This window comes from Lethenteron reissneri, chromosome 9, assembly GCF_015708825.2.
Source record: "Lethenteron reissneri isolate LAM-NWPU_2019-01 chromosome 9, ASM1570882v1, whole genome shotgun sequence".
In the NCBI taxonomy this organism is placed as follows: domain Eukaryota; kingdom Metazoa; phylum Chordata; class Hyperoartia; order Petromyzontiformes; family Petromyzontidae; genus Lethenteron; species Lethenteron reissneri.
In genome coordinates this window covers 10,429,839-10,455,717 of record NC_083787.1, presented here as the reverse complement: position 1 = coordinate 10,455,717, position 25,879 = coordinate 10,429,839, and the positions used below count along the sequence as shown (strand labels likewise).

Sequence of the window (25,879 nt, the reverse complement as noted above, 5' to 3'; positions counted from 1 at the left end):
GAATGACCACCGGTTGTGATTTAAGCCTGTAAATTATCATCCCGCAGAGACTGGAATAATTGTCACAATGCTATTAGTTTTGTTTTTAACAGCATAGACCCAATGGTCCAGTATGTCAAGCGGTCCAGCAACCAACAGCAACATCTCACAGTTTGTAATGGTTTAGAGTTATGAACGCGTGTGTTGAATAGAGCGAGGTTATTGTTGTTCTAAGAGCTTGATTGGGGAGGGGGGAGACGATGATGATGGGAGGGAATTTCAGAGTGAAACCCACGAGGGAAGAGCCAGGAAACCAAGTGTGGTGACCTGCAGTGTGGTGAGTGAGCAATCGGTAAAGTCACATACGTGACTTTACCGAAAAAACCTAAGAATATGAATCCTTGCAGTCACGAAAGCTTCAAATCGAGGTGGGTGTATTGATGTTGCCTGTGGGGAGAGTGGTGGTGGAGCGGTTAGCGCGCTGCGAACCCGAATACCGATTCCCGCTCACGCCACCAACACCAGTGACGATTATCTAAACCTCTCCCAGGTCTCCCCCAGAGCGACTCAAATGAGCACCCGGTGCAATGTGTACACATCGCCACTAGGGAGACAAAGGCGGCCGGGCGTGGTGCTGGCCACCCACCCCCTCGTGTGCCGTGCCAGCCTTCATAGGTGCCAGCTAACAGCACTTGCCCCAACAGTCTGTTGAGGCTATTCGGGGGATTTTTATCTTTAATGTTGTCTGCAGTGTGGTGCTGGTGGTTCAAAATGTGGATGAGATGAGATGCTCAGTCTGGAGTCTCCAACATGGGTATCAGTGCTGTTGACGATGTTGCGTCGTCCGTCTCATATGTAGTCGATTGTTCCATCTTGTTTGTACCGTCTCGTCTGTATTGTCTTTCTCGTGTCCTGTCCCCGTGTGCGCTATCTCCATAGTTCTCTAGCCGCAATGTGCTGTACACACACACGCACGATTTGACACGTATCACGGAGATGGAGCGACGCAGCTCGTGTACAGCTCCCGTGTGCAGCGGTTGCTCGGTGGAATGTTACGTCGCAAGACCGTGAGAGATCGAGAGAGATGGTGGGGCCTTCATCCAGCGGTGGATTGACCATGGCTGATGACGTTCACGACAATGTCGACACATTGCCTGTGGCCAAATCACCCGGGGGGATGCGACCCATCTCGCAAAGGTCTCCAAAAACGAAACAGGGGTGAGCTTGGATAGTTGCTTTTGATGGGTGACCATGGATTTATTGGACTGTACTATACTCCGTCTATGCCTCCCCGCCTTGAGCAGCCCCGCTCTGACCAGCCGTGGAACGATGGTGACTGCTGCTGCTGCCTTTGCTGCTTCTGCTGCCAACTAAAAAAATGCAACACGTGATTTGCAAAAAAAAAATTAAAGGCAATATTATCTTACATAACCGAATAGTTACTTTGCACACCTCCGTTACAATGTTGCTGCAATGCAAATTCCTGTCGTTAACATCGCGATGTGGCCATGCAAATTGACAAATGTTCTTGGCGAGAAGTGTGGGGTTGTGGTCTCGGCTATTCATAATGATAGGTGGGGGGAGTGAGGGGGGGTGGCAGAGAGGACTTGGGGGGGGGGGGGGTGGATCACAGTCACACCCTGACTGTGACCCCCTCCTCGTTCCTCCTTTTAGACAGCTGTAGAAACAGCTGTTGGGTCGAGGCGAACGTCCTCTGCGGTGCAATAATAGCGGGACTGTCTGTTCCGTCGGTCGACTTACAGCGGCGGGTTTGTCGTAAACTTTTACAATGATCCACATGTCGGGCCTGTCGCAGTGAGTGAGTCCGATTTTATTCGTCAAGTTATTGGCGGACGAATGTGGCGAGGTTTCGTCTGTGTTGGGTGACCCTTTATTTTGATCGATTTCATTGGTACGCAAAACTAATGATGATGACAATAATGACTTTTGTCGGGTGCTTACCTTATTAAATGGGTGGACCATTAAAACAAAAAGTCGATGCTGATTTCTGCAGCCTATAAGCTTCCATAAAAATTGTAGAATTTTTAGTTTTGCCATTTTGACCTTTCGCAAAAAAAAGAAATCTCGTGTACGGGGAATCCCCGCGAGTTCACGGGATCTGCGTGTTCGTGTTCCTGGAGATTGCCGGGCAGAGCGTAGCCAACGCCGGAGCCATAACCACGATGCCTCTCTCCCTCGGCTTAAGCCCTATCCATTACGCTACTCGTAACGCGACTGGACTTCTGTGAAAAAGAGCTTTGCAACTCATCGGATTCTTCCAGTAGAAATAAATATTCTGATTTACTAACCCCCACCACGAATCCAAAACAAACCCCTACTACTAACTACTATCCCCTACCCATTCTGCTCCTCCTAACCACATTTTCCTACCCCTGATTCTAACCATACCCTTATTACTAACTACCATGCTTACCGCTACTCCTCACCCCCTACCCCTAAACCTAACCATACCACTACTACTAACTCCTGACCCCTATCCATGCCACTACTCATAACCACGAACCTCTATTCTGATCTTTAGCCACAGCCCTACTCCTAACCCATATCCATACCCCTACACCTAACCTAATCCTACCTCTAACCATACCACTACTCCTAACCCCTATTCATACCCATACTCATTAAGCTTACCCACAAGCCATACCCCTACTAACAATACAATTACTCATAACCCCTACCAATATTACTATCCCTAGCCTATAACTCTACACCTACCTCTAACGGCTAGCCCGAACCATATCCCCAACCCTACGCCTAACCGTATTTCGAACCCAACCCCCTATCTTACCCCTCATACCCCTAATCCTAACCGTAACCCAACCCCTAACCATGAGTGTGCAGTGACCCCTACCCTGCACCATCACATCTGTGATTAATAGCTAATCGGATTTCTCCAGGATAAATAAAGATTCTGATACCCCCAATACATGTTATCCCTATGACCCTACTCCTATCCTCAACTCTATCCCTAATCCTAACATCTAACCCGATTGTCTAATCCTACTCCTACCCTAACCATACCCCTAACTCCACCCGAACTCTTAACCATACCCCAGTTCCATAACTGTATCCCTAATCACTAACCCGGTAACTTAATTTTGTGACTGTACTCTGATCAATCTAAACGCAACCTGCACGAGCTGACTCAGGCTTCAGGGGAACTTATTACTAAACGTTGATTCATGTTCGTGAAATGTTTTCGATTTCTCATGCGACAACCCAGTTTGCTTTTGCCTCCGATTTCTATTCGCTTTTATTTGGTTTTTATTCGTTTTGCTTTTGGCATTTTAGTGGCCCAGGTCACTCTAGCAAACCGACATCCACCCTTGTCTCTTGAAGTCTCACCTGGTCACACAAAATCAACTTGCATCGCGAACCCTACCCCGACTCGAGTGCTACTGCACAGCAGTCGGCTGTAACGGGAACAGGCAGTGCTACATCATCACTGCTCTGGTGCAATTGTGAAGATGACGGGTTAATATGATCTATGATGATGGTGATGAGTATGATGGTGATGATGTAGGAAATGCTGCTGATATTGATGCTTCTGCTGATGGTGCTGCTGCTGCTGATGGTGCTGACTCTGATGCTGCTAATGATGACGATGATGCCGGTGAAGATGGTGCTGATTCTGCTGCTGCTGCTGATAATGATCATGCTTAAGATGCTGATACCGCTGCTAATGATGATGGTGATGATGATGGTGCTCATAATGATGATGATACTGCTGCTGATTCTGCTGCTGCTGATTTTGCTCATGATGCTGCTGCTGCTGTTGTTGATTCTGCGGCTGATGATGCTCATGGTGCTACTGTTGTTGCTGATGGTGGTGGTGGTGGTGCTGCTTGGTGCCGATCATGGTTGGGCTGCGTGCTCGTGTGCCGCGTGAGCTCGCCGCATCTGCGGGAAGCTGGTGCCGCGATAACAGATCTCGGTTTGTGAGGCTGAAACGAAACTGGCTTATCGCTCCCAACACTCGCACACACACACAAACATATAAGTACAATGACATAAATCCCCCATGTAGCCTTTAACAGACTGTTGGGGCAAGTGCTGTTCGCGAGTCGGACTTGTATGATGAGAGGGGGTGCGGGGTCAGCACCACGCCCGGCCGCCTTTGTTTCCCGAGTGGCGATGTTTACTACACACTGCACCAGCTACTCATTAAAGGTTGAGTCGGCCTAGGGGAGGTCCAGGACCGGTTCAGATTATTGTCACTGGTGTTGGCCTTGAGTGGGAATCGGGTTGCTGAGTTTGTAGCGCAGTGCACTAACCACTACACTACCGCTACCCAATCTCAGGCATACACTTCAACACGAATACAAAGACAAACAAAAATATACACACTAACACGCCATTACTAATACAGTACACGAATAAATACACATTAACACACGAAAACATGCCAATACCCGCTGTTCGCCACTAAGTGATGGTGACGTCACCACGGCGCCTGTGCCAGGCCAGGTGCACTTTGATGCCACGGGAAGTGTCGGAGGCTGGCTGACAAGAGGTCACGGGACAGACCCAGGTGCCATGGGTTGGCTGACTGAGATGACTGGTAGATGCACGACCTATACCCCCTACCGTGTCAACCTGCTGCATTTTATCCACCCAGCACCCCACTCGTTGTGAGCGTCGCTCCTCTGCCCTCAGTTGTTGTTGGAGGGCGACGGCCTCCAACTACCCAAGAGCGTCCTTCACGAGCCTCCTCCAGAGGCCCATCTTGACACTGTTGATACCGGTCTTCGGCAAGTCCACTCAGCTCCACGTCCTTCTGTACCGCATCAGTGAATCTGTTCTCCAGCCCATGTCATGGGCGTTTAGCCCCCTCTATCTGGCCAAACAGAAGCTGTTTGGGCATGCAGTGGCTGGGCATGCGGGCAACATGACCCAGCCAACGCAGCCTTGCCTGCCGGAGGAGCTCACTAATGGGACTGTGTCCAGATCTTTCAAGGATTGATGAGCTCCACAAACAATCCAGCCTGGTTAAACCCAGGATGGATTGTAGGCTGGCCAGCCTGAATGTTTCTAACTGGTGCAGATTTTCCATTAGAGGGGTCTACATTTCACAAGCATAGAGAAGGGAGGGCATGACTGTGGCCGACAAGACCCGAAACTTCGTGCGAAGTGACAGACCGGGTAGTTTCCACGCAGCATTATGCAGCCTATGAAAAGATGTCGCCCGACTGATTCGGGTTGAGACTAGAGGCCGACCGAAACTGAATTTCTGGTTTCGGCCGAAACCGATACCAAACCGAAAGTTGAAAATTGACTTTCGGCCGAAACCGAAAGTTGAACTACACTTTCGACCGAGACCGAATCAGAAAGGTATATAACCGAAGTTACCGAACACAAGATTTATGAAATACTGTACTAGCTTTACTACCCGACTTCGCCATGGACTTGGATTCACCACGGCCGGCCGCCCGCCTTTGTCTCCCCAGTGGCGATGTTGACATACCACACCACTTACTCGTTTGAGGCTGAGTCGACCTAGGGGAGGCCCAGGACCGGTTCAAATAATCGTCACCGGCCATGAGCGGGAATCGAACTCGGGCCGCCGGGTTCGGGGGAGGCAGGGGGGGAGGGGTCGGGGGGGGCAGGTGGGGAGCGGTCGGGGGGGGGGGCAGGGGGGTGGGGGAGGGGCGGGGGGGTTCATTGACATAGATTCTTCCTTATCCGTTTGGTTATCGACACCAGGAGGTGAAAGTAAAAGCAAATACACACTCTGCGTTAGGTGTCCACGTGATAAATTCGAATGCATTTGCTTTTGTCAGCCTTTATTGGCGTTCCAAAAAAATAAACTCGACATGCGTTCGTCATGAACGCTGTGGCCTTGCAAGCGAGAAAGACGGTCAATGTGTAAGACGCTTCGGGAAATCTCCCTTCTCCATCGCAGAGAGATTCATTTGAGGTACAAATCAAGCCGATCTGTCTGCTATAAATGGGCGGTCGGGGGGCTTTGCCCGAAACGTTGTTTGTTATCCCCCCTCCCCGTTTATCGCATATTGGACGAATGACAGCTGCCATTCTGCAATGATCATGTATGTTGTGTTGAACTTCTTTCACGCCGTACGTAGCCAACCGTGCTAATCGGAGGTGCGGTTTTAAAGGACAACAAACTAAACCCAACAAGCACGAGGACTTGCAATCGATCTCACTGGCGACGTTTCGAGCAGTGCCCCTTCTTCAGAGCATACAATAGCAGAAGCAGGATGACAGCATGCTCTCCAAACACACATCGGACCAATATAGTCCAGCAGCAGCAGCATTTGCTCAAGCAAAGGAAACCCCTGGTCTGCTTTCCACCTTCTGGGTCTCGTCAGCAGGAGCCAGGCGTGTTCAAGAAATTCTGCTGTGGGTCGGCCAGACGTTACTGGCGAGTCGTACGCTAGCAGGGGCACTTTGGTGGCGGAGCGGTGGCGCAGCGGTTAGCGCACCGCGCTACGGACCTGGCGACCAGAGTTCGATTCCCGCTCACGGCCGAAACCAGAAACGACTATCTGAACCGGTCCCCGGGGGCCTCCCCGAGGTAGACACCGCTTCAGATGAGTACCTGGTGGTCCAGTGTGTAAACATCGCCACTGGGGAGACAAAGGTGGCCAGGCACAATGCTGGCCACCCACCTCATATGCCGTGCTCCCCTTCCATAAGTGTCGCTCACTCACCGCACTTGCCGCAACAGGCTGTTAAAGGCTATACGGGGGATCTTTGCCTTTGGTGGGCCGTGACCACTGGCCCCGTCTCGAATTAGTAATAATCGGGCGCGGGGAGCGAGCGAGTGCAGGGAGTGGGGAGCGGTGAAGGTCCGCGCAGCAGTAAACATCAAAGGGAGCGCCGCTTGCACGACAAATGAGCGCATTTACGAGGGCGGGGAGGGAGGTGGAGGGAGGGGGGCACCTTTGTCGCACGGATGATGTAGATGCAGAGCAACAGCTACAATTTCACATTTGAAATTGGACAATAGCGTCCCGTGGGGTGCGCAGTGGAGACGCCACATGGGGTGTGGGCACTGGTGGAGCCAGTGGGGGGTGGGGGTGGAACGTGCCCCCCCAATGATCCGATCGAAATCCCTAATTTTGATCGGATCATTGGGGTTTTTTAGTAATACATAGGCATTTTGCGACCCCCACTGCCACTGTGTAGCATATTATGATGTGCCAGGGATTCTATGAGATGATAGGACAATAGTCTTGAATTGGTAATAAGTAACGGCAAAGCAGTTATAAGTGACTCACAGAATTGTGCGCAGTTGCGTATACAGTACACCACTTCGAGCGCGATGCCGATCACACGACGCGGTTCGAATTCGACCCTCGATTGATGGCTGCACCATCATTGCACACGCGTCGAATAAAAAGCAAGGGACAAGTCCTTACCTGCTAACAACTCCTTACCTGCTAACAACTCCTCTATCATTTTTCATTGCTGGAGGGGTTGCCCCCCCCACCTGAAAATCCTGGCTCCGCCATTGGGTGCGGGGGTTCCCGTCGTTATGAGCGCACACATGTTTGTGATGTGAAGCAGGGCCATTGCCTGTAACGTTGCCATATATATGTCTTAGGTTCTCTAAAGGCCACATCTCACTGTGGCCTTTCTCAGAGACGTCGGCATTATTGGCCTCCTTCCTTTCGGGTAGCCCTGTCCGTGATATTTACGCAACAACTCTGCATGAGATGCTTCTCCCAGTTGCATCCAAAAGTTCAATTTGCTTCTATTTCAGCAGTTTTTTCTTGCCGTTGTTGTCCCACCTGATGATGATTGCTTGTGTTGCGATCAAAACGTCGTGATCTATTATTTATTTTTCTACCTACGTGACTTTACCGAAATAACCAAAGAGTATGGATTCCTGCAGTCACGAAAGCTTCAAATCAAGACTGCTTCTGTAACTTCTTAATTCGCTGCCTTCCCAGGCTTCTTGTGATACCTACTGTACGATGTTCCTGGTCAAAACCTACAGTCGTATTCCGTGTCTTGTCTTCTCATTTCATGTCCAAGAAATCAAACTTTGCCTTTCTGTAATTATTCTCATGTGTTACTTTAGACAATTGTGGCTGTTCTGGAAAACTAAGTACAATAATAATATAGACACATCTTATTCTGTCCGTGACATTTTTAACATCCATCATCATCACGGGTGAGTGTGGTGATGATGATGATGATTTGTGATGGCTGCAAATACCGGTGGTGGTGGTGGTGATGATGATGGTGACGCTACTTATTGGGACGCTGCTGCTAAGTATGCTGTGGTCGTACGAGGTGGGGTCAGAAGGGATGCTGATGGTGATGATGAGGCCCACCTCTTTCTAAAAGGCCCCACACCTCTCTAGTCTGGCTTTCGAGCGACAATTTGTGGCTCTGCGCCAGAGTCACACGGTCATTTATGTCCGTTAAATATCGCACGTGTTACAAATTGCATAACGTCGATGATGGCGATGCTGCTTCTGCAGCTGCTGCTGATGGTGATGATGATGATGGTCGTGATGTTGAACATCATGGTCAAGAGACTGTTTTTGTTGCTGCTGCAAAGGTTCTGCTGATGATGATGACCTTGATAATGACCTTTATGAAGTTAAAAACTCAAGAGACTAGGTTAGAGTGACCTGCTGAAGCAACTTGACCAAAGCGATACAAATAAAAAATAAATTAACAGCAAAAAAGGAAATAGAAATCAGAACAGAAACAACTGTGGTGCATGAAAAATTTAACAAATATTTCAGAAACAGATTTAAATGTTTAACCGTACATTCCCCGTAGCGCAAGTTGGCTCGGGCAGATGAGATTTGGTCCGATCACAGCACAACTACAAAATGAAGTTACGGAAACCATAAACGAATAGAGAGTGACTATTTAAAAGCTGTGTAAACAGACGAGGATCTGCAGTCATACCCCGGTTTACGTCGGGGATGCGTTCCTGAAAAGTGCGACGGCGAATGTCGAAACGACGGAGGCGAGGGCTGAGAAGGCGACGTCTACGAGAAAGGACGGACGACGCTGTCGGCGACGTAAGCGTGGCTTCAGGCGGAGCGAGCCACGTCGCCCTGTTCGTAATAAAGCGACAACGTTTTCTGCAAAGCGGCGTTAAAGGGGGGAGACGTCAATCGGAGTGTCACTGTACGTCAAATTAAATTGTCGGCGGAGTCGTGATAAAAAATATTGCATAAACATACGAAGATGATTCCTTCTGTTCCTCCTCCGCCCTCTCCCCCCCACTACCCGCAGTGCCCCCCACCCCCATGGTTCTGCGCCGCAAGTACAGCGTGCGGGGGGGCGGTGCGGCGGCGGCGCTCATCGCCGAGCATGGCGACCTCTACCGCTCGTACCGCGGCAGCCAGCAGCAGCCGCTGCTGCTCTCGTTGCTGCTCATCCTCGCCGCCACGTGCCTCGCTCTGCTCGTGCTCACCTTCGCCACCGAGAAGGTAGAGAGCCCCCCCACCCTCCTCCACCCTTCCCCCCCTCCGTTACTATCAACTAAATTTTATGTTACCAGGTGATGCCCACGACTGAGCCATGTGGCTCGGTTTCGGACGCGGCCTGACCGTCGCGAATGACGGCGCAACGAAGTTGGCTGATCATCACGTGGAAATTGATCGGGATGCTGTAGGAATCCGGATGTCCAGCAGGCGCGGGTCAGAACGTTCCAACAGGAAGCAGTGCAAAACACGATAGGAGTTCAAAGTGTAGGAAAGGTAAACAAATCACTTAAAAATATATATACAAATCAAACTAAACGATTTTTTTTTATCTTACCAGGTAAAGCACTCCGAGGTATTCACTTTACTTTTCAGAAGCGACCTGGCCATCACCAATGATAGCTCAACGAAGTAGCTTATTAAGTGGAAATGTATAGCAGCCAAATACTCTAAATGCACGTGGATTATAAATGTGGAGGGAAAAACGGGAGGACTCGGAGAAAAATCCATGCGACCACGGGGAGAACATGCAAACTTCAAATATACGGCAGGCGTCAGGGTCAAGATCGAACCCACGACCTCCTGTAAACCAGGCGAGGCAGTTAACTTCTCGTCACCGTGCCCGCGCCCTTCACTACAGTCGGCCTTCACTCGTGTTGTGTTCCGTGATCTGTTCCGCGTGCGACTGTGGTCACCTCGAAGGGAACCATGGGATTTATGGCGTAGACTCAATGCCCCAGTCACAAGCATGGAGGAGGATGAGCAGGCATTGTCATCGCAGCGATGGAACGCTCCACTACTCCTGACTGCAATCATCTTGCCCCTTCGAACCACCTCGATGTAAAATTACAGCTGTTGTTCTATAGCAACATCAACCGTACAGAGAAGAAGATCAACAGATGCGAAGAGGAAGGTCTTGAACCTCGACTCAAAGATGGGAAAAGAGTCTATGGGATTATAATGTGATTCTATAGGTATTTGAGTCCATGGCTTTCTGCCGGTCACTGTGGTGTGAGTCTATGGGTGTCTGTGTGAGTTCATTTGTTTTTGATTGAGTCTGTGGGTCTCTGTGTAAGACGATGGGTTTTAGTATTTGGTTCTCTGCATGTCTCTGTGTGAGTCTGTGTTGCTCCGCATCAATATCAGCTTTACAGAGAAGATCAACCGATGTAAAGAGGAAAGAGTCTATGGGTTTCTCATTGTGATTCTATGACTTTTTGAGTCTGGTTTCTCCGTGTGTATACATTACTTATATGTTTCATGTGATGGTCATGGAGTTATTGACGGAAGTTTCGGATTGACGTTGTTCGGAGCAGGTGGGAGAATTTGAGACCTGGGTGGGAGGTGAGCGGTGACGTGGGAAAAGAGTCCCGAAGCAGGGAAATTGAAACCGGCATGAGGGCCCGAGCGGTAACAATGAGAAGATCCTTGCCTCTGGAATGAAACACGATCGATCGGGGAGTTCGGAAAAAAGCTCCCGGGGAGAGGGAGTGGTGCGGGAGTCGCAGCCTGGCGATCGCGTGGCGGTATATCATGAAGGTATCGCTGCTGTTGTTTTGAAGCGCAGAGACTGCGGCGATGAACAGGAAACTCGATCCTTTGTACACGGGTTCGAAATGTTTGTTAATTTCCATTCGTAATTCGAATGGAAATTTTAGGAGGGCATCTCATGCGCTAGCGGAGCTCATTATGATTGCTCACAGCTCGTTATGATTTCTCACTGAGCTCGTATTCATCGCTATATTGTTGTTACAGTATTTGTCTTTTTACACAATCTTTAGTCAAATTGTGCGATCTGCGTACCGTCACAGGACAGAGAATCCACTCGGAACCCTTTCGACCGCTGTGCAACGCATGGTATGAGAGAACAGCCCACAGAGGCGGATCCCACAGAGCTACCTCTGAGATCCCGTCTTCAAGTGCCACAGTAAAGGCGGTGGCATTACCCCCCCCCCCACCCCCGGCTTGCCACTGAGAGTAATGTTTGCTGCACGACAGTCAAACTGCCATTGTTATCCTCTGTGCTGGAGTTTATCCAGATTAAGCGCAGAGACAAATTTAATTTGATGTTTTTTTGTGCAAAAATTGGTGATCCGGGCTGGGACGACTATCAACTCATTACATTTCAGAATGCTGATTAATCACATCTCAGTTTGTGTGAGCCTGTGGGTCTCAGTGTGTGCCTGTGGGTCTCAGTGTGTGCCTGTGGGTCTCCATGCGAGTCTGTGGGTCTCTATGGGAGTCACCGGTGACCAGGCTGAGACCATCAAACTCGCTTCACTTGAGAACACGGTCTCGTCGTGGGCGGCCGAGAACCTGGATTCGAACCCAGGTTCTCAGCAGTTGCCGGCTCTGCATCTCTGACACTCCGAGCCACCCAGCCTCCTCATTTGCCGCGGTTTTATCCCAACGTCGTGTCCCGTATGCATCCCTCCCTGACCTGCTCACTCTGGTTCCCACCCGCCCACCCCCCGCCGCCCTCCGCACTACCCTCCCCCCTCTTACCCCGTGGGCCGCAGACCCCGTCCATGCAGGTGATGTTCCTGGCCACGGTGAGCGCTGGACTGGCCATCTTCATGCTGCTGCTGCCGCTGGTCGCGTGCTTCGGGGACTCGCTGCGTCGCTCCGCCCCGCTCCCCTCCGTCGTCGTGTGGGCCCTTATGATGGCCGGGGCCTTCCTCTTCATGTTCAGCAGCGGAGTGGTGGTCTCGGCCTGGGACCAGGTGAGGGGGAGCGGACTCGCTGGATTTGCGATCGTCCCTGGGGTCGCCTCTAGCCCACCTCACTCCTCTCATCTCACTCTACTCCCCTCCGCGCACTCTCCTGCCTCTCCCCTCTCATCTCACTCTACTGCCCTCCACGCACTCCACTGCCTCTCTCCTCTCCCCCAAATTGGTAGAGAAAAAGACATGCATAGACGGACGCAGACAGTCAGATAGACACACACACACACACACAGACACACAGACACACACACATACACACACACAGACACACAGACACACACACACAGACACACAGACACATGCAGACACACACACACACAGACACACAGATACACACACACAGACACACACACACACAAACAAAGTTCTCCTGTAGAGCCTGAAAACAGACTGTGAGGACAAGTGCTGATAGCGAGCACCTATGAAGGCTGGCACAGAACACGAGGGGGTGGGTGGCCAACACCACGCCCGGCCGCCTTTGTCTCCCCAGTGGTGAAGTTTACACACGACACCAGGTACTCATTTGAGACTGAGTGGACCTAGGAGAGGCCATGGACCGGTTCAGATAACCGTCACTGGTGTTGGCTGTGAACGGCAATTGAACTTAGGTCGCCGGGTTCGTAGCTCGGCGTGCTAATCGTGGCGCTACCGCTCCCCACGAGACGGACAAAGAAAGAGGAGTGTGCAGTGACAGACACAAACGGACCACGCACACACGTATCATGTTCGATCTCTCTTGCCACCCTCCAAGGTATGGATCTTCCTCTACATCATCTTCGTGAGCTATACAATGCTGCCACTGAGGCTCAGGGAGGCGGTGATCGCGGGGTCGGCGACGTGTCTCTCCCACATCATCACGACGGCGATCTACGTGGGGTTGCGAACCGCCGACCGCGGGATCCTGGCCCGGCAGGTGAGCAGGTGCCCCCGGCCCCCGCTCACCACCACCACCACCACACCACTCAGAACCCTACACACTCCTCACCATCACCACCACGCACGCTGCTCACCACCACCACCACCATGCCGCTCAGAACCCTACACACTCCTCACCATCACCACCACGCACGCTGCTCACCACCACCACCACGCCGTTCAGAACCCTACACACTCCTCACCATCACCACCACGCACGCTGCTTACCACCACCACCACCATGCCACTCAGAACCCTACACACTCCTCACCACAACCGCCACGCACGCCGCTCACACCTCTACACACTGCAATCTCCTCCCCCCCCTCTTTCCTTGTGACCCCCATGACCCCCGTGACCTTTAGCTGGTGGCGAACGCGGTGATCTTTGTGTGCGGGAACCTGGTCGGCGCCTACCACAAGTGGATGGTAGAGCTGGCGCTGCGGCACACCTACAGCGAGACCTACAACTACGTGTACAGCAAGGCGCAGCTTGAGGCTGAGAAGCGCAGACAGGTGTGGGCACCGTCGGTCGGTCGATTGGTCAGTCAGTCGGTTGATCGGTCAGTCAGTCGGTTAATCGGTCAATCTGTCGGTCCGTCAATGAGTCGTTCAGTCAATAGATGGGTTTGCCGGTCAATCAATTGGTCGGGCGGGCGGGCGGTCAATTGGCCGGTCTGTCGGTCAGTGAATAATATGCTGTTTAATTTCCTTGGTACGCAATTGCGTGCTCAGATGTGGACAAAGCAATTGCAGGCGATTGGTGAACTTAGGCGATTTTGAAAATCATGTGGTTTGCGCCACTGACCATCCGGGGCCAGAGCCGGACCCGGTACGGGTTGGGTGTCGCGTGACCCAGCCAGGCGGCAGCGGTGGTAGTGGTGGTGGGGGTGGTGGCGGCAGCTACGCTGAACTTGGCTGTCTGTAACCCAACACCGTGGAGGCAGCGGCAAGGGTTGGTGGATCGCCGCACGAATGTTGTGTAACTCCCTTCTCGTGGGTGTCGAGGAAGAGTCCTACCCTGGTCTTGCCAGGAGAATGTGGTATCTCAACAAATGTAGACCACGCCTGTTCCATCTGTATGGGATCGAGTGTTTCCCCCTCACGCGCTTGTGTTTTCCCCGGGTGCTCCAGTTTCCTCCCACATGTGAACACCCATGAATTGTTGCTCGCACCGGCTCACCGCCTTGTTGCTGCCTTCCCACTTGTCTGTGGTTTCTCCTCACGCCTCTGAGTCGCTCATTCCTCGAGAGCGAGTGAATACTGCCCGCGTTACAGCTTGATTTTATGATTCTAATCATGAATCTTCTTTACCCATGGTTCATCGTGGGAAGAGCAGGAGAGTCAAGGGTGCAATGCGTGGATTAAGAAAAAGGAAGGGGGAAAGGAAGGGATGCTGGGTCGGACGTCCCCAAGTCAGACAAAGAGGAGGGCCACGGCTCAAGATGAGCGGCAGGGAGAGAGAAGGAAGAGCGCTGGTACAGGAAGGGGGAGAAGGAATGACGAGGGTGGAGTGGTGGTGGTGGTGAGAGGGGAGGAAAGAGAGGAAGAAGAGGGAAGGAATGGGCGAGGTAGAAGTGAGCTGCACGGAGGAGCGGCGACTGTTCTCACAGCAGGCGGTGGTGGGGAGAGGGGAGGCATTCAGAGTAGGGGTGACCACACAGAAGTCGGGTGTTTTTACGGGAGGCTTGAGCTGGTTTAGATGGAGAGATGAACACACATGCCACCCCACCCACCCCTGCCGGCGCCCCCGCCCCCCCCCAGGACTGCCTGCTGCTGTCGGTGATCCCCACCCACGTGGCGTCGGAGATGAAGGGAGACATCTTGCTCAAGTTCCGTGGGCCCCAGACCCCATGGCTCGAGAAGTCCAACTTCCACAACCTCTACGTGAAGCGGCACAAGGACGTGAGGTGCGCCCGCCAGCCGTTGTTCCCATAACAATGTAACCGTCACCCGCCATAGTAATGTGGAATTTTCATCGCCAAGGGGGTCAGGGCAGACGACGAAATGAGCGAGGAATTATTTGGAGATGCTGCATTGGCAGTGGTGCACGAAGACGGCTCGCAATAACAACAAAACGTCAACACATTTGTAAATAACACTGCTGTGTGTGTGGCCTTTAGATTACAACTATACAGTCTATTTTACCATAACGTGGTGGTTGCGTTCCTAAAGAACACCGCGTTATGGAAATGTTGCGTTATAATAAATCACATAGAATATAGGGTCAAAGCACAGTCCATGCTCACACGCGAGATGCGCACGCAGGCTGAACAAAGCCTCAGGCGCGTGGGTAGCGTCTAGACGCATCCAGCAGCTGCCTCGTGCGATGCTACGCAGAGGCAGCCGTACCACCGCTTATTAATACTCGCACGGCTTAGTTCTGTTCGCTCAATCGCGTTTTATCCAATTCGTATCTGCGTTATCAAAAATGTGTTTTCTAATACATCCATCGCGTTATATCCTATTTGAGTGATGAAAATGTGGTGTTACAGGAGGACAGACCTAATAATAATAATAAGAGGTAATGTTATTGATTCATGTGTCGAGTTGTTTTGTTATATATACATAAGAGATCTCTTGTAATGACGTGCATGCAAATACAAGTCTTGAGTGGGTTTAACTAGCATGGGGTGGTGGTAATTTCCAATTACAGTCCTGTTACAAAGCTGAAAATTATCCACGATAAAGTTTTTTTGGGTTAGAACGCGTAAATGTGAAGGTGTCGTTAAACCCACCACCACCCGACACAGCCAATTGGTAGGTAAAGTCACCTAAACAGAACGTGCCAATTAGTTATGACTTTAGCACATCGGTGTGTTGGGGAGTAAACCCACAACATTTCTAATTTGAGTACATTAACAATTGGAAATTCCACATTACTATGGCGGACATCAGTTACTTGCGGAGGGCATGTCCTTGTTAGTGGTCCTCTGCTGCCAGTCCCTGCTTACGACCACGCCAGTGAGCCTGTGTCTGTACCCCTACGGCTCACGAACCCGACCATGCCCATACGACTAATGCCTCTACGACTAATGCCTCTCCTAATGCCCAAGCCTCTGTAAATGGTCACGCTAAAATCCACACCTTTGGTCGTTAATTTAGTTATAAATCATTAATTAGTTAATTAACGCATTCATTCATTCGCTCGTCCATCCGCTCGCTCGTTATATCCGCAGTGGGCGCGTTAATTCGTCCCCAGGCCCTCCCCGTGTCCAGTTCAATGCCTGGGCCACTGCTGCCGGCCACGGCCAGGCCCGAGATCTCGCCCTTCCGCCCGCTAAGTAACCCCCGTGTGTGCCCACGCTGCCACCCATAACCACTGCGCGTTGCCCCCCCCCTTTCCCCCCTCAACCCCCCCCCCCCCCAGCATCCTGTACGCAGACATCGTGGGCTTCACGCAGCTGGCGAGCGTGTGCACGGCGGCGGAGCTCGTGGGCGTCCTCAACGAGCTCTTCGGCCGCTTCGACATGATCGCTAAGGTGCGCACGCGCGTGTCTGTGGGCATGCGTAGGCATGCGTGGGCATGCGTGTGTGGGCATGCGTGTGTGCGCTGCGCTACGAATCCGGCGACCCGCGTTTGATTCTCGCTCACGGCCAACACCAGTCACGACTATCTGAACTGTTCCTGGTCTTCCCCTAGGTCGACTCAGCCTCAAATTAGTACGTGATAAAGTGTGTAAACATCGTTAGTGGACGGACAAAGATGGCCAGGTGTGGTGCTGGCCCTCCACCCCCTCGTGTGCCGTGTCAGGCCTTCAATGGCGCTCGCTAACAGCACTTGGTCCAACAGTCTGTTCAAGCTAAACGGGGGAGCTTTGTCTTTGTGGCACTGTGTGGGTGAGTGGTCGATTGAGCATGAAGTGTGAGTAGCTGGTGCGGTGTACAAAACATCAGCACCTACAATTTTCTTACCAGCTAAGGCTCACCGAGTTTCAGAGCTCTTTTTCACATTTGGTAGCTCAACGAAGTAGCAGCCAAACACTCTAAACGCGTGTTTCTAAATGTGGACGAAAAAACCGGAGGACCCGGAGAAAAATCCACGTGACCACGGGGAGAGAGACACGCAAACTCCAAATATACAGCAGGCGTCAGAGTCGGGATCGTACCTACGACCTCCTGCATATTAGGCGAGGAAGTTAACATCTCTCGACCACGGCGCCCCTGGGAGACAAAGGTGGCCAGCAGTGGTATTGACCATGCAAAATGAACCTGCAACTGAACTAAGATATGAGCGAGTGAGCGAGCGGGCGTGCGGGCGAGCGGGCGAGCGGGGGCAAGCGAGTGATGCGTAATGTGTGATGACGTGTGGGCTTTGCTCGGCCGTGTGCAGGAGAACGCATGCATGCGGATCAAGATCCTGGGCGACTGCTACTACTGCGTGTCGGGGCTGCCCATGCCGCTGAGAGAGCACGCGCACAACTGCGTGCGCATGGGACTCAACATGTGCCAGGCGATATGGTGCGAGGGGGAGAGCAGGGAGAGAGGGGTAGAGGTAACAGGAGAGGCTCGCAAACGAAGGGAATTTCAAAGTGAGAGAGACGGACCCGGAGAGAGAGAGAGGCACAGGGATAGAGACTAATGGGGAGAGAGAGGCACAGGAAGAGGGAGAGATGGAGAGAGAGCAAGACGGAGGCAAGGGGACAAGCATCGGGATAGAGAGAAAAAGAAAGAGGTACTGACGACAATTCCTCACAAGGGGGAGAGGAGAGGGAGTGAGCAAGATTTGGCCGGGTCACCCTGAGCCTTGCGAGGTCGGCGCATCGCCACGCCCACGGCCACGTACCGGGGAAGCGCTCGTGCCAAGAGGAGGGAGCGGCGCCATCCCTCGGAGCGTGCGTGGGGAGCGGTAGCGTAGTGGTCGAGGCACTGCACCACGAACCCCAGCAACTTCGAGTTCGATTCGCGTTCACGATCAATAACAGTGGCCCATATTTGAACCGGTTCCGGTCCTCCTCTTGGTAGCCTCAGCCTTAAAACGAGTACCTGGTGGAGTGTGTATAAAACACCGGCAACGGGGGAGACAAAGTACGGTCGGGCGTTGTGCTTGGCCACCCACCCCCTCGTGTGCGCCGAGTCGGCCTCCGGAAGAGCTACTCGCTAACAGCACTTGCCCCGAAAATCTGTTTAGGTTATAAGGGGGGGGGGCTTTGTCTTTGTTTTCTTTGGTGTAGTGGTTCAGCGGTTAGCGCACCGAGCTTCGAACCCACCCGGCGGCCCCGAGTTTGATTCTCACTTACCGCCAGTCACCGCTTGTGACGAACAACCAAATCGGTTCTGGGCCTCCTCAAGGGGATATTCAGCCTTAAATCACTGCGATGTCTGTTCAAGTGTACACGCTGGGGGGGATTCTTTTGTCTTTGTGGCGCACGTATGTGTGTATGTTGAACTTCTTTCGCACCGTACGTAGCCAACCGCACTAATCAGAGGTGCGTGCACAGGCAGGTGCGCGACAACACGGGCGTGGACATCAACATGCGCGTGGGCGTCCACTCGGGCAACGTGCTGTGCGGCGTCATCGGCCTCCGCAAGTGGCAGTACGACGTGTGGTCACACGACGTCACGCTCGCCAACTACATGGAGGCCGGAGGACTGCCCGGGTAGCCCGCACCGCCCCGCACCGCCCCACACCGCCCCGCCTTCACCGCAGTTGTGACCACGTCCACAGAGGGGTCGGCAGAGATGAGGAGAGGGAGGAGGAGGCTGCATCAGGGCTTTCAAGCTGCACGGAGGAGCGGCGTCTATTCTCACAGCGGGCGGGGAGAGGGGAGGTGTTCAGTGGGGGGTGGTCACACAGAAGTCACGTGGTTTACGGGAGCCTTGAGCTGATTTCGATAGCGAGATAAGGCACAGTTAACGGCACAACGAATACAGACAGTAACAAAACAGGCTGTGAATGTATTGCATAAAAAACCCCATCTGTTTAAAATGAAATACAACAGAAAATATATTTAAATACTCCGACTTTGTAACTTCCCAAAACCGACGATGTCTCATCTGCCATCTGTGGCTTGTACCCCCCCCCTCGGCCCGCCATGTCCCGCACCCCGCCACAGTCGAGTTCACATCACGGAGGCGACGCTGGGATTTCTGGGAGACGCGTTCCTCGTGGAGCCGGGCAATGGGGGGGAGCGCAACGCGTACCTCCGCGAACACGGCATCAGCACCTACTTCATCATCGACCCCAAGGTCAGCGGTCACGACCGCCCACGCGGTTTGTCACGGTGGTCGCTTGGCTCGAACACGCGTCATTGGCAACGTCATTTTTTGCCGAGACAAACAATCACTCGCTACGGCTAACATCAGTGGCTAGTGGTGTCTGAACCGGTCCAACCTGCACTCACCAGCACGAAGTGTTCTCTGACAACCCCCATTACGAAATTGGTGTGGGGAGGCCTTCATCCGGCAATGCATTGGCAAATGGATTTCAATGAAGTTGATTTACTTTTAAATGTGCACGCATCATTGTGATCCGCTGACTCAATCTGGCTGTAAACGAGCCAAGATCCATCCGTTCTTGAATCGAATCACGGTGGTGGGGGTAAATCGTCATCAAGTGCTGGTTGGCAGGCGGCCTTTCCAAGCAGCCCGCCACCTTCTAGAACAGTGGAGCCAGGGTGAGGCCTTCGGGTGCGGCAGCAGAGGGGTCGTCGCTATGCGATTTTTCTTGGTGTGGTGCTGCGCCTGTGCGTGTGCTGACGAGGGGCGCGCACCGACATTTTGGCGGCACGGTGAACGCGCGGCTCTCGGCGGTCGCCAAGCCCCCGGGGCGGAGCCACCGCCGCTGCCGCCGACAACAGGGCGGCGGCGTTTAAGGGCGAACTTTCCAAAGCCTGCGTCACGATCCAAATGTCGACACTAAACTCGGAAAATGCCCGTTCGCGTGGTCGCGCTTAATCGTGTGGCTAATTTATATTCGCGGCTCTGCGGCTGCTGCTGCGTTGGCAGCCGGGCACAAGCGCAACAACAATAAAGTCAACACGTTCGTCAATAATAACCACTCCGTGCGGCCTTGAAAAGAAAAACATTTCATACGGAACGTTTCAGGCAATGGCTCTTCTTTACAGCACACACAGAGAGACTCAGAAAGATCTCTCAGTCCCTCTGTGCGCTGTGAAGAAGAGCCATTGCCTGAAACTTAACCTTTTACTGTATAGAATTTTATTGCTGCTACAACAGCTGCTGATGACGACGGTGATGATGGTGACCACAGCCGGTGGCAGTGCCAGGCACCAAGACAGCTCAAGGGGTCCTGGGATTCATGAAACATCAGCTCAAATGAAAATACCAATCAGCACATGAATTAAGCCAATTAACGTGAGAGCCAATTCATCTCTCCCATTACCGACCTTGCCTGTATCTCTCACCATTCATCTCACTGCATCTCTATTTCCGGTTTACATTTCTCTCGTATCTTCCACTACACTTCAATCTCATGTCTATATCCCTGCTGCCGTCTCAGGAGGAGTTTGTAAATTCAAAGGCAGGGGTTAGGGGGGACAGGGGGGGCAGGGGGAAGCAGGGCGAGGCTTCCCTTCCAAAGGTAACTTTTCTTTCCGCCCCTCGATGCGTCGGCACCACCACTCGACCAAAGCGCACCCCCCTCCCTTACCACTCCCTCACCCTGCCCCTCCCCCGACCCTGTCCTCTCCCCCCCCCACTCCACTCCACCCGCCACCCCCCCAGGCTCAGCGGGTGGGCGAGCGCCGCGTCAGCTTTGTGGAGGACGCGAGCTCCCGTGGGCGCACGTCGGTGCGCGTCACCAACTACCTGGGCACGTGGGGCGCAGCCAAACCCTTCACCCTGCTCGGGCACCGCGAGAGCATCGTCCCGGAGAGCAAAGACAAGGTCAGCCAGGGGTCGGCCAGGGTTTAGGCAGGGGTCAGCCTGGGGTCAGCCAAGATTGACCATGGGTTGGCTAGGGGTCGGTCAGGGGTCAGATAATGACCACCCAGTATTACAGAGAGACCCACAGACACATAGGGCCGGGCAGCTCATGCTCTTGTGTACACGTGTGTGCATGGGCAGCCCATTTTTTGACGTCGATCGACTCGGTCCATTATGCAAAGGCCCATGGACTCGTATGTACGTATTTATGTTGAACTTCTTTCGCACTGTACGTAGCCAACCATGCTAATGGGAGGTGTGGAGTAAGGACAACAAGCTAAAAGTATTCAATCTGGAGACCCGTAGACCTACGTAGAGCCGCGAGGTCAGTCGCTGAAACAACTTCTCCGGGTCTCTCTCCTCCCCCCCCTCTCCCTCCCCTGGTGCCCCCCCCGCCCCCCTCCGTCTATCCAGGGGATTCCGCTCACGCCAGCCAACGGCAACAAGAAGCTCCACAGGTGCGGTCACGACCCCTCCTCTCTCACATGCCCACACAGCCCCCTCCCCGGCTGGGAGAGATCAATTCTTTTTATTGATGATAATTATTATTTCTAGGTAATGATAGTGTTCACCTTGTTACACGCCGCCGCGTAGTGCTTGCTCTCGTAGAGAGACGGAGAGGACGACTCGGAGAGCGCGAGAGAGGGGACGACAGAGAGGGGGGGGGGGGGACGATTCAGAGTGAGGCACGAGGAGGAACCACAGACGAGCGGGGAGGCAGCAGCTGCCACGTGGCGAAGTTCCAACGCTGCCAACCAGATGTTTTCAGCCAATTAATTAGTGTTTATATTTTAATACTAGCTTTACTACCCGGCTTTGCCCGGGACTTGGATTCTTGTCTTGGATGAATACACGGCCTATGCGGAGGTTGGGGGGGGGGGGAATGCGTGACGTCGGCAGGCACACTGCGTGACGCTGCCGCATGCAGGTGACATCACAGATGTGACGTCACCACTCATTTGCCGTGCAAAATATATCCATTATTGTGCCCCCCTCCCCCCCCCCCCCCCCAAAATCTAAAATACAAAAGTTTTTTTATATACTTTTTGCATTGTGTACAGTCTGGAAGCTACCCACATGCCAAACTTCAAGTTTGTTGCATGTTGGAAACTATGCTAAACGTTTTGAACAGACACACATATTCACAAATTTCCCTTTTATATACATAGATAGGCATGTAATGGGTACGAAGTGTTTTTTTATGATTCACCCCACCAGTGATTGCTTGAATTGTCACCAATCGAAGCCACAATTGTAGTTAAGGTCAGGTTGTTATTATTATTATTTTATCAGATTCTTACCGTCCCTTTTACTATTGTTTCTGATTTCGATCATTTTCCATCCAGCAGCGAGAGCCTTCGACACTTCATGTGACAGCCTCACAGTGCACCTAGCCTGCCACACGCTCTGTGGTGACGTCACCAAATTGCGTGTGTCGTTGTAGTGCGCTGCGCTACGAACCCAGCAACCCGGATTCGATTCCCGCTCACGGCCAACACCACTGACAATTATCTGAACCGGTTTTGGGACTCCCCTAGGTCGATTCGGCCACAAATGAGTACCTGCTGCGGTGTGTAAACATCGCCACTAGGGAGACAAAGGTGGTGGGGGCGTGGTGCTGCTGGCCACCCACCCCCTCGTGTGCCGTGCCGGCCTTGATAGGTGCTGCTCACTAACAGCACTTGCCCCAACAGTCTGTTAAGGCTATACGGGGGATCTTTGTTTTGTGTACACGTGTGTGTGTGTGTGCTTGTCTGCGCAGGGCAAAGTCACAGAAGATGGTTGAGGACAGAGTTCGGCAGAAAATGACCCAAGAAATTGCGGCTATCAACTCACAGTGGTGCGAGCCCCCGACCGGAACTACATGCACAGCGACAAGTATACAAAGACAAAGATTCCCCATATAGCCTTCCAGGACTGTTGGGGAAGTGCTGTTAGGAAGAACCTATGAAGCCTGGCACAGCAGACGAGGGGGTTGGTTGGCAGCACCGTTCCCAGCTGACTTTGTCTCTCCCGTGGCAATGTTTACACATCACTTGAGGCCGAGTCAACGTAGGGGTAGGCTCAAGCCTAGTTCAGCTAAATCATAGCTGGTGTTGTCCACGAGTGGCAATTGAACTCGGGTTGCCGGTTTTGTAGCGCAGTGCGCCAACCACAGCACTACCACTCTCCTCTACTACACAAACATTTACACAAAGACAAATATCCCCCATATAGGCTTAACAGACCGTTGGGGCAAGAGTTGTTAGTGAGGACCTATGGAAGCTGGTACAGCACACAAGGGGGTTGGTTACCAACACCATTCCAAGCTGCCTTTGTCTCCCTAGTGGCGATGTTCACACACCGCACCAGTTACTCATTTTAGGCTGAGTCGACGCACATACACACCAACACACAATGACGCGAACATTTTGACACTAATTGTATCAACTGTTGATGATGATAATAATGGTGGTGACGATGTTGTGATGATGTTGACGATGATAATGGTGACGACGATGATGATGTTGGTGCCGATGTTGTGATGGTGATGATGACGATAAAGATGGCGGTAACGACATTGTGTTGATGATTTTGACGATGTTGTGCAGGCATTGCACACAAACGGAGGAAATTAACCGCGTCTCGCTGTGGTTTGATGAAGCGGATCTGGAGAAGAAGGTGCGTACTTGCCCCAACAGTCTATTTATGGTATATTCAGGGGATCTTTGTCTTGCGTGTGCAGCTGTGTTTCTGTGTGTCTCTGTATGTGGCTGTATGTATGTGTGTGTTTCTGTATGTGTGTGTGTTTGTGGGGAACAGTGGTGCAGTGGTTAGCGCACTGCGTTACGAACCCGGTGACCCGCGTTTGATTCCCGCTCACTGCCAATGCCAGTGACAATAATCTGAAACGGTCCTGGGCCTTGCCTAGGTAAACATCAGCACTAGGGAGACAAATGCAGCCGGGTGTGGTGCTGGCCACCCACCCCCTGGTGTCCCATTCCGGCCTTCATAGGTGCTCGTTAACAGCTTTTGCCCCGGCAGTCTGGTTAAGGCTATTCGGGGTATCTGTCTTTTTATCTTGGTAGTACCGGAACACGGCCCTGCCACATTTCCCGTTCTACATCGGTTGCGCCACCCTGGTGTTTGGCAGCGTCTTCGCCGTGCAGATGCTGCTGTTTCCCAGGTCGGTGCCACTGCACATACCACCCAGCCTCTCCGCACCCCATCCCCCCTCCTCGTGCTGACATCCACTGCTGAAATTATGAATTATTGTTTCATTTGACTCCAGCAGCAGCTTCATGTAAACGAAGTCCTGATCGTCGTGGTCATGTGACCTTATGGCTGAGTCATGTGAACTCGTGGTGTGGTGATGTGGCCTCGTGCCGTTGTCACGTGACCTCATGGCGTGGTCACATGATCTCATGACGTGGCCTCACGGTTGACGTCTTCTTCCACTTTCTGCCTCGTCAATTCCTCTCTGCTCCCCAGCTCTCATTGTCATCTGTTATTCTCCTTCTCTCTCCCCATCCCCCTCTTCCCTGTCCCCAGACAAAACCTCAGTTATGTTTTTGTTTACTTCTGTCTGCTTGTCGCTTCAGTGGTCCCCGCTGCGCATGCTCAGTGTTTACGCCGCGGGGAGGAGGGGGTTGGTGGTCTTTGTTTTGAGCTCCACTCTGTGGGGAAGTCAGCATGTGGGTTGTCCTTTGGAGAGATACTCCCCCCCCCCCCCCACCGGCCATAGTAATATGGAATATCCATCACCGGCTCTGCGCAGGTGCTGTAAACGGGAGATGAGTACCAGTAGCTATCGACGCCCCGGTCCATCGGGAAGTGGCCCTAACTCGATGTTTGTCCTCGTGTCTTGGCGGGGCCAGGACGGTGCCGTTCGGGATCTCGTGGGGCGTCTCCGCCTTCATCATCCTCCTCGTCCTCGCCACGGCCATCGCGGGGAAGCTGATGGTGACCTACGACTCCCCCCCGCACACCACCCCCCCCTCCCCCACCGACTGATCGGGTGGGCGATCGCTTGAACTTTACACCGGGCAATTGGCCGTCCACTCAACCGATCAGCTCACCGAGCGAGTGATGTAACAAACAAACTCGACACGTTTGGCAATACCGCTGCGTGGCCCTAAGAGATGAAGATATATGTTTCGGTGCAATGACCATAGTAATAGTACGCTCCGCCTCCTTTGTTGTGGATGGTAAAGATTACGTGACGTCATTCACAAATAGTTATCGGTCATTATTATCATTATTATCTGGTGACGCTGTTGCTGCTGCATTGGCAGTGGTGCACAAGAAAAACCCAACGCATTTGTCAATAAAAACAACACTCCGTGTATCGCCTTAAAATGAGCAATATATATGCAACGTTTAAGGCAATGGCCCTTGTATGTATGCATGTTGAACTTCTTTCACACCGCACGTAACCAACCGTGCTAATTGGCCAGTTGGCTCAAGAATTCAGTAACGATTGATGACTCAACCCGCCACTGCCGAGGCCCTAACGCGGCGTGGGTTGCCGTGCGGGGGCAGGGCCGTGACGCGGCGTGGGCACGGGACGTCACCTCGTTGTCGTCGTGGGGCCTCTGGCTGCGCCTCGTCCTCACCGTCCTCGCCACCGGCACCGTCCTCGTCATGGCCGTGCTCAACATGGTGAGGCCGGGCACCCCAAAGACAAAGATCCCCCCCCCCCCCGTGTAGCCTCAACAGACTGTTGGGGCAAGTGCTGTTAGCGAGCACCTATGAAGGCCGGCACTGCACACGAGGCGGTGGGTGGCCAGCACCATGCCTGACTGCCTTTGTCTCCCCGGTTGCGATGTTTACTACACACCGCACAAAGTACTCATTTGAGGCTGAGTCGACCTGGGGGGAGGCCCAAGACCAGTTCAGATATTCGTCACCGATGTTTGTAGTGCAGTGCCCTAACCGCTGCACCACCGCTCCCCAC

The 25,879-nt window shown here is 52.7% G+C and overlaps 1 protein-coding gene across 4 annotated transcripts in view; it reads left to right on the top strand.

Moving 5' to 3' along the window:
- The window catches only part of LOC133340218 (adenylate cyclase type 2-like), a 56,449-nt gene that overhangs the window by 21,541 nt on the left and 9,029 nt on the right, over positions 1–25,879 (top strand). For all 4 annotated transcript variants that reach the window (XM_061548247.1, XM_061548253.1, XM_061548254.1 and 1 more), the window contains exons 2-17: positions 9,226–9,422; positions 11,936–12,139; positions 12,894–13,055; positions 13,423–13,572; positions 14,821–14,966; positions 16,427–16,538; positions 17,390–17,517; positions 18,498–18,656; positions 19,113–19,245; positions 20,743–20,904; positions 21,358–21,401; positions 22,706–22,783; positions 23,535–23,604; positions 24,012–24,109; positions 24,801–24,885; positions 25,465–25,584. In XM_061548247.1, the coding sequence (XP_061404231.1) occupies positions 9,240–9,422; positions 11,936–12,139; positions 12,894–13,055; positions 13,423–13,572; positions 14,821–14,966; positions 16,427–16,538; positions 17,390–17,517; positions 18,498–18,656; positions 19,113–19,245; positions 20,743–20,904; positions 21,358–21,401; positions 22,706–22,783; positions 23,535–23,604; positions 24,012–24,109; positions 24,801–24,885; positions 25,465–25,584 (2,034 nt within the window). In that variant the 5' untranslated portion in view covers positions 9,226–9,239. The remainder of the gene's footprint in view (positions 1–9,225; positions 9,423–11,935; positions 12,140–12,893; positions 13,056–13,422; positions 13,573–14,820; positions 14,967–16,426; positions 16,539–17,389; positions 17,518–18,497; positions 18,657–19,112; positions 19,246–20,742; positions 20,905–21,357; positions 21,402–22,705; positions 22,784–23,534; positions 23,605–24,011; positions 24,110–24,800; positions 24,886–25,464; positions 25,585–25,879) is intronic.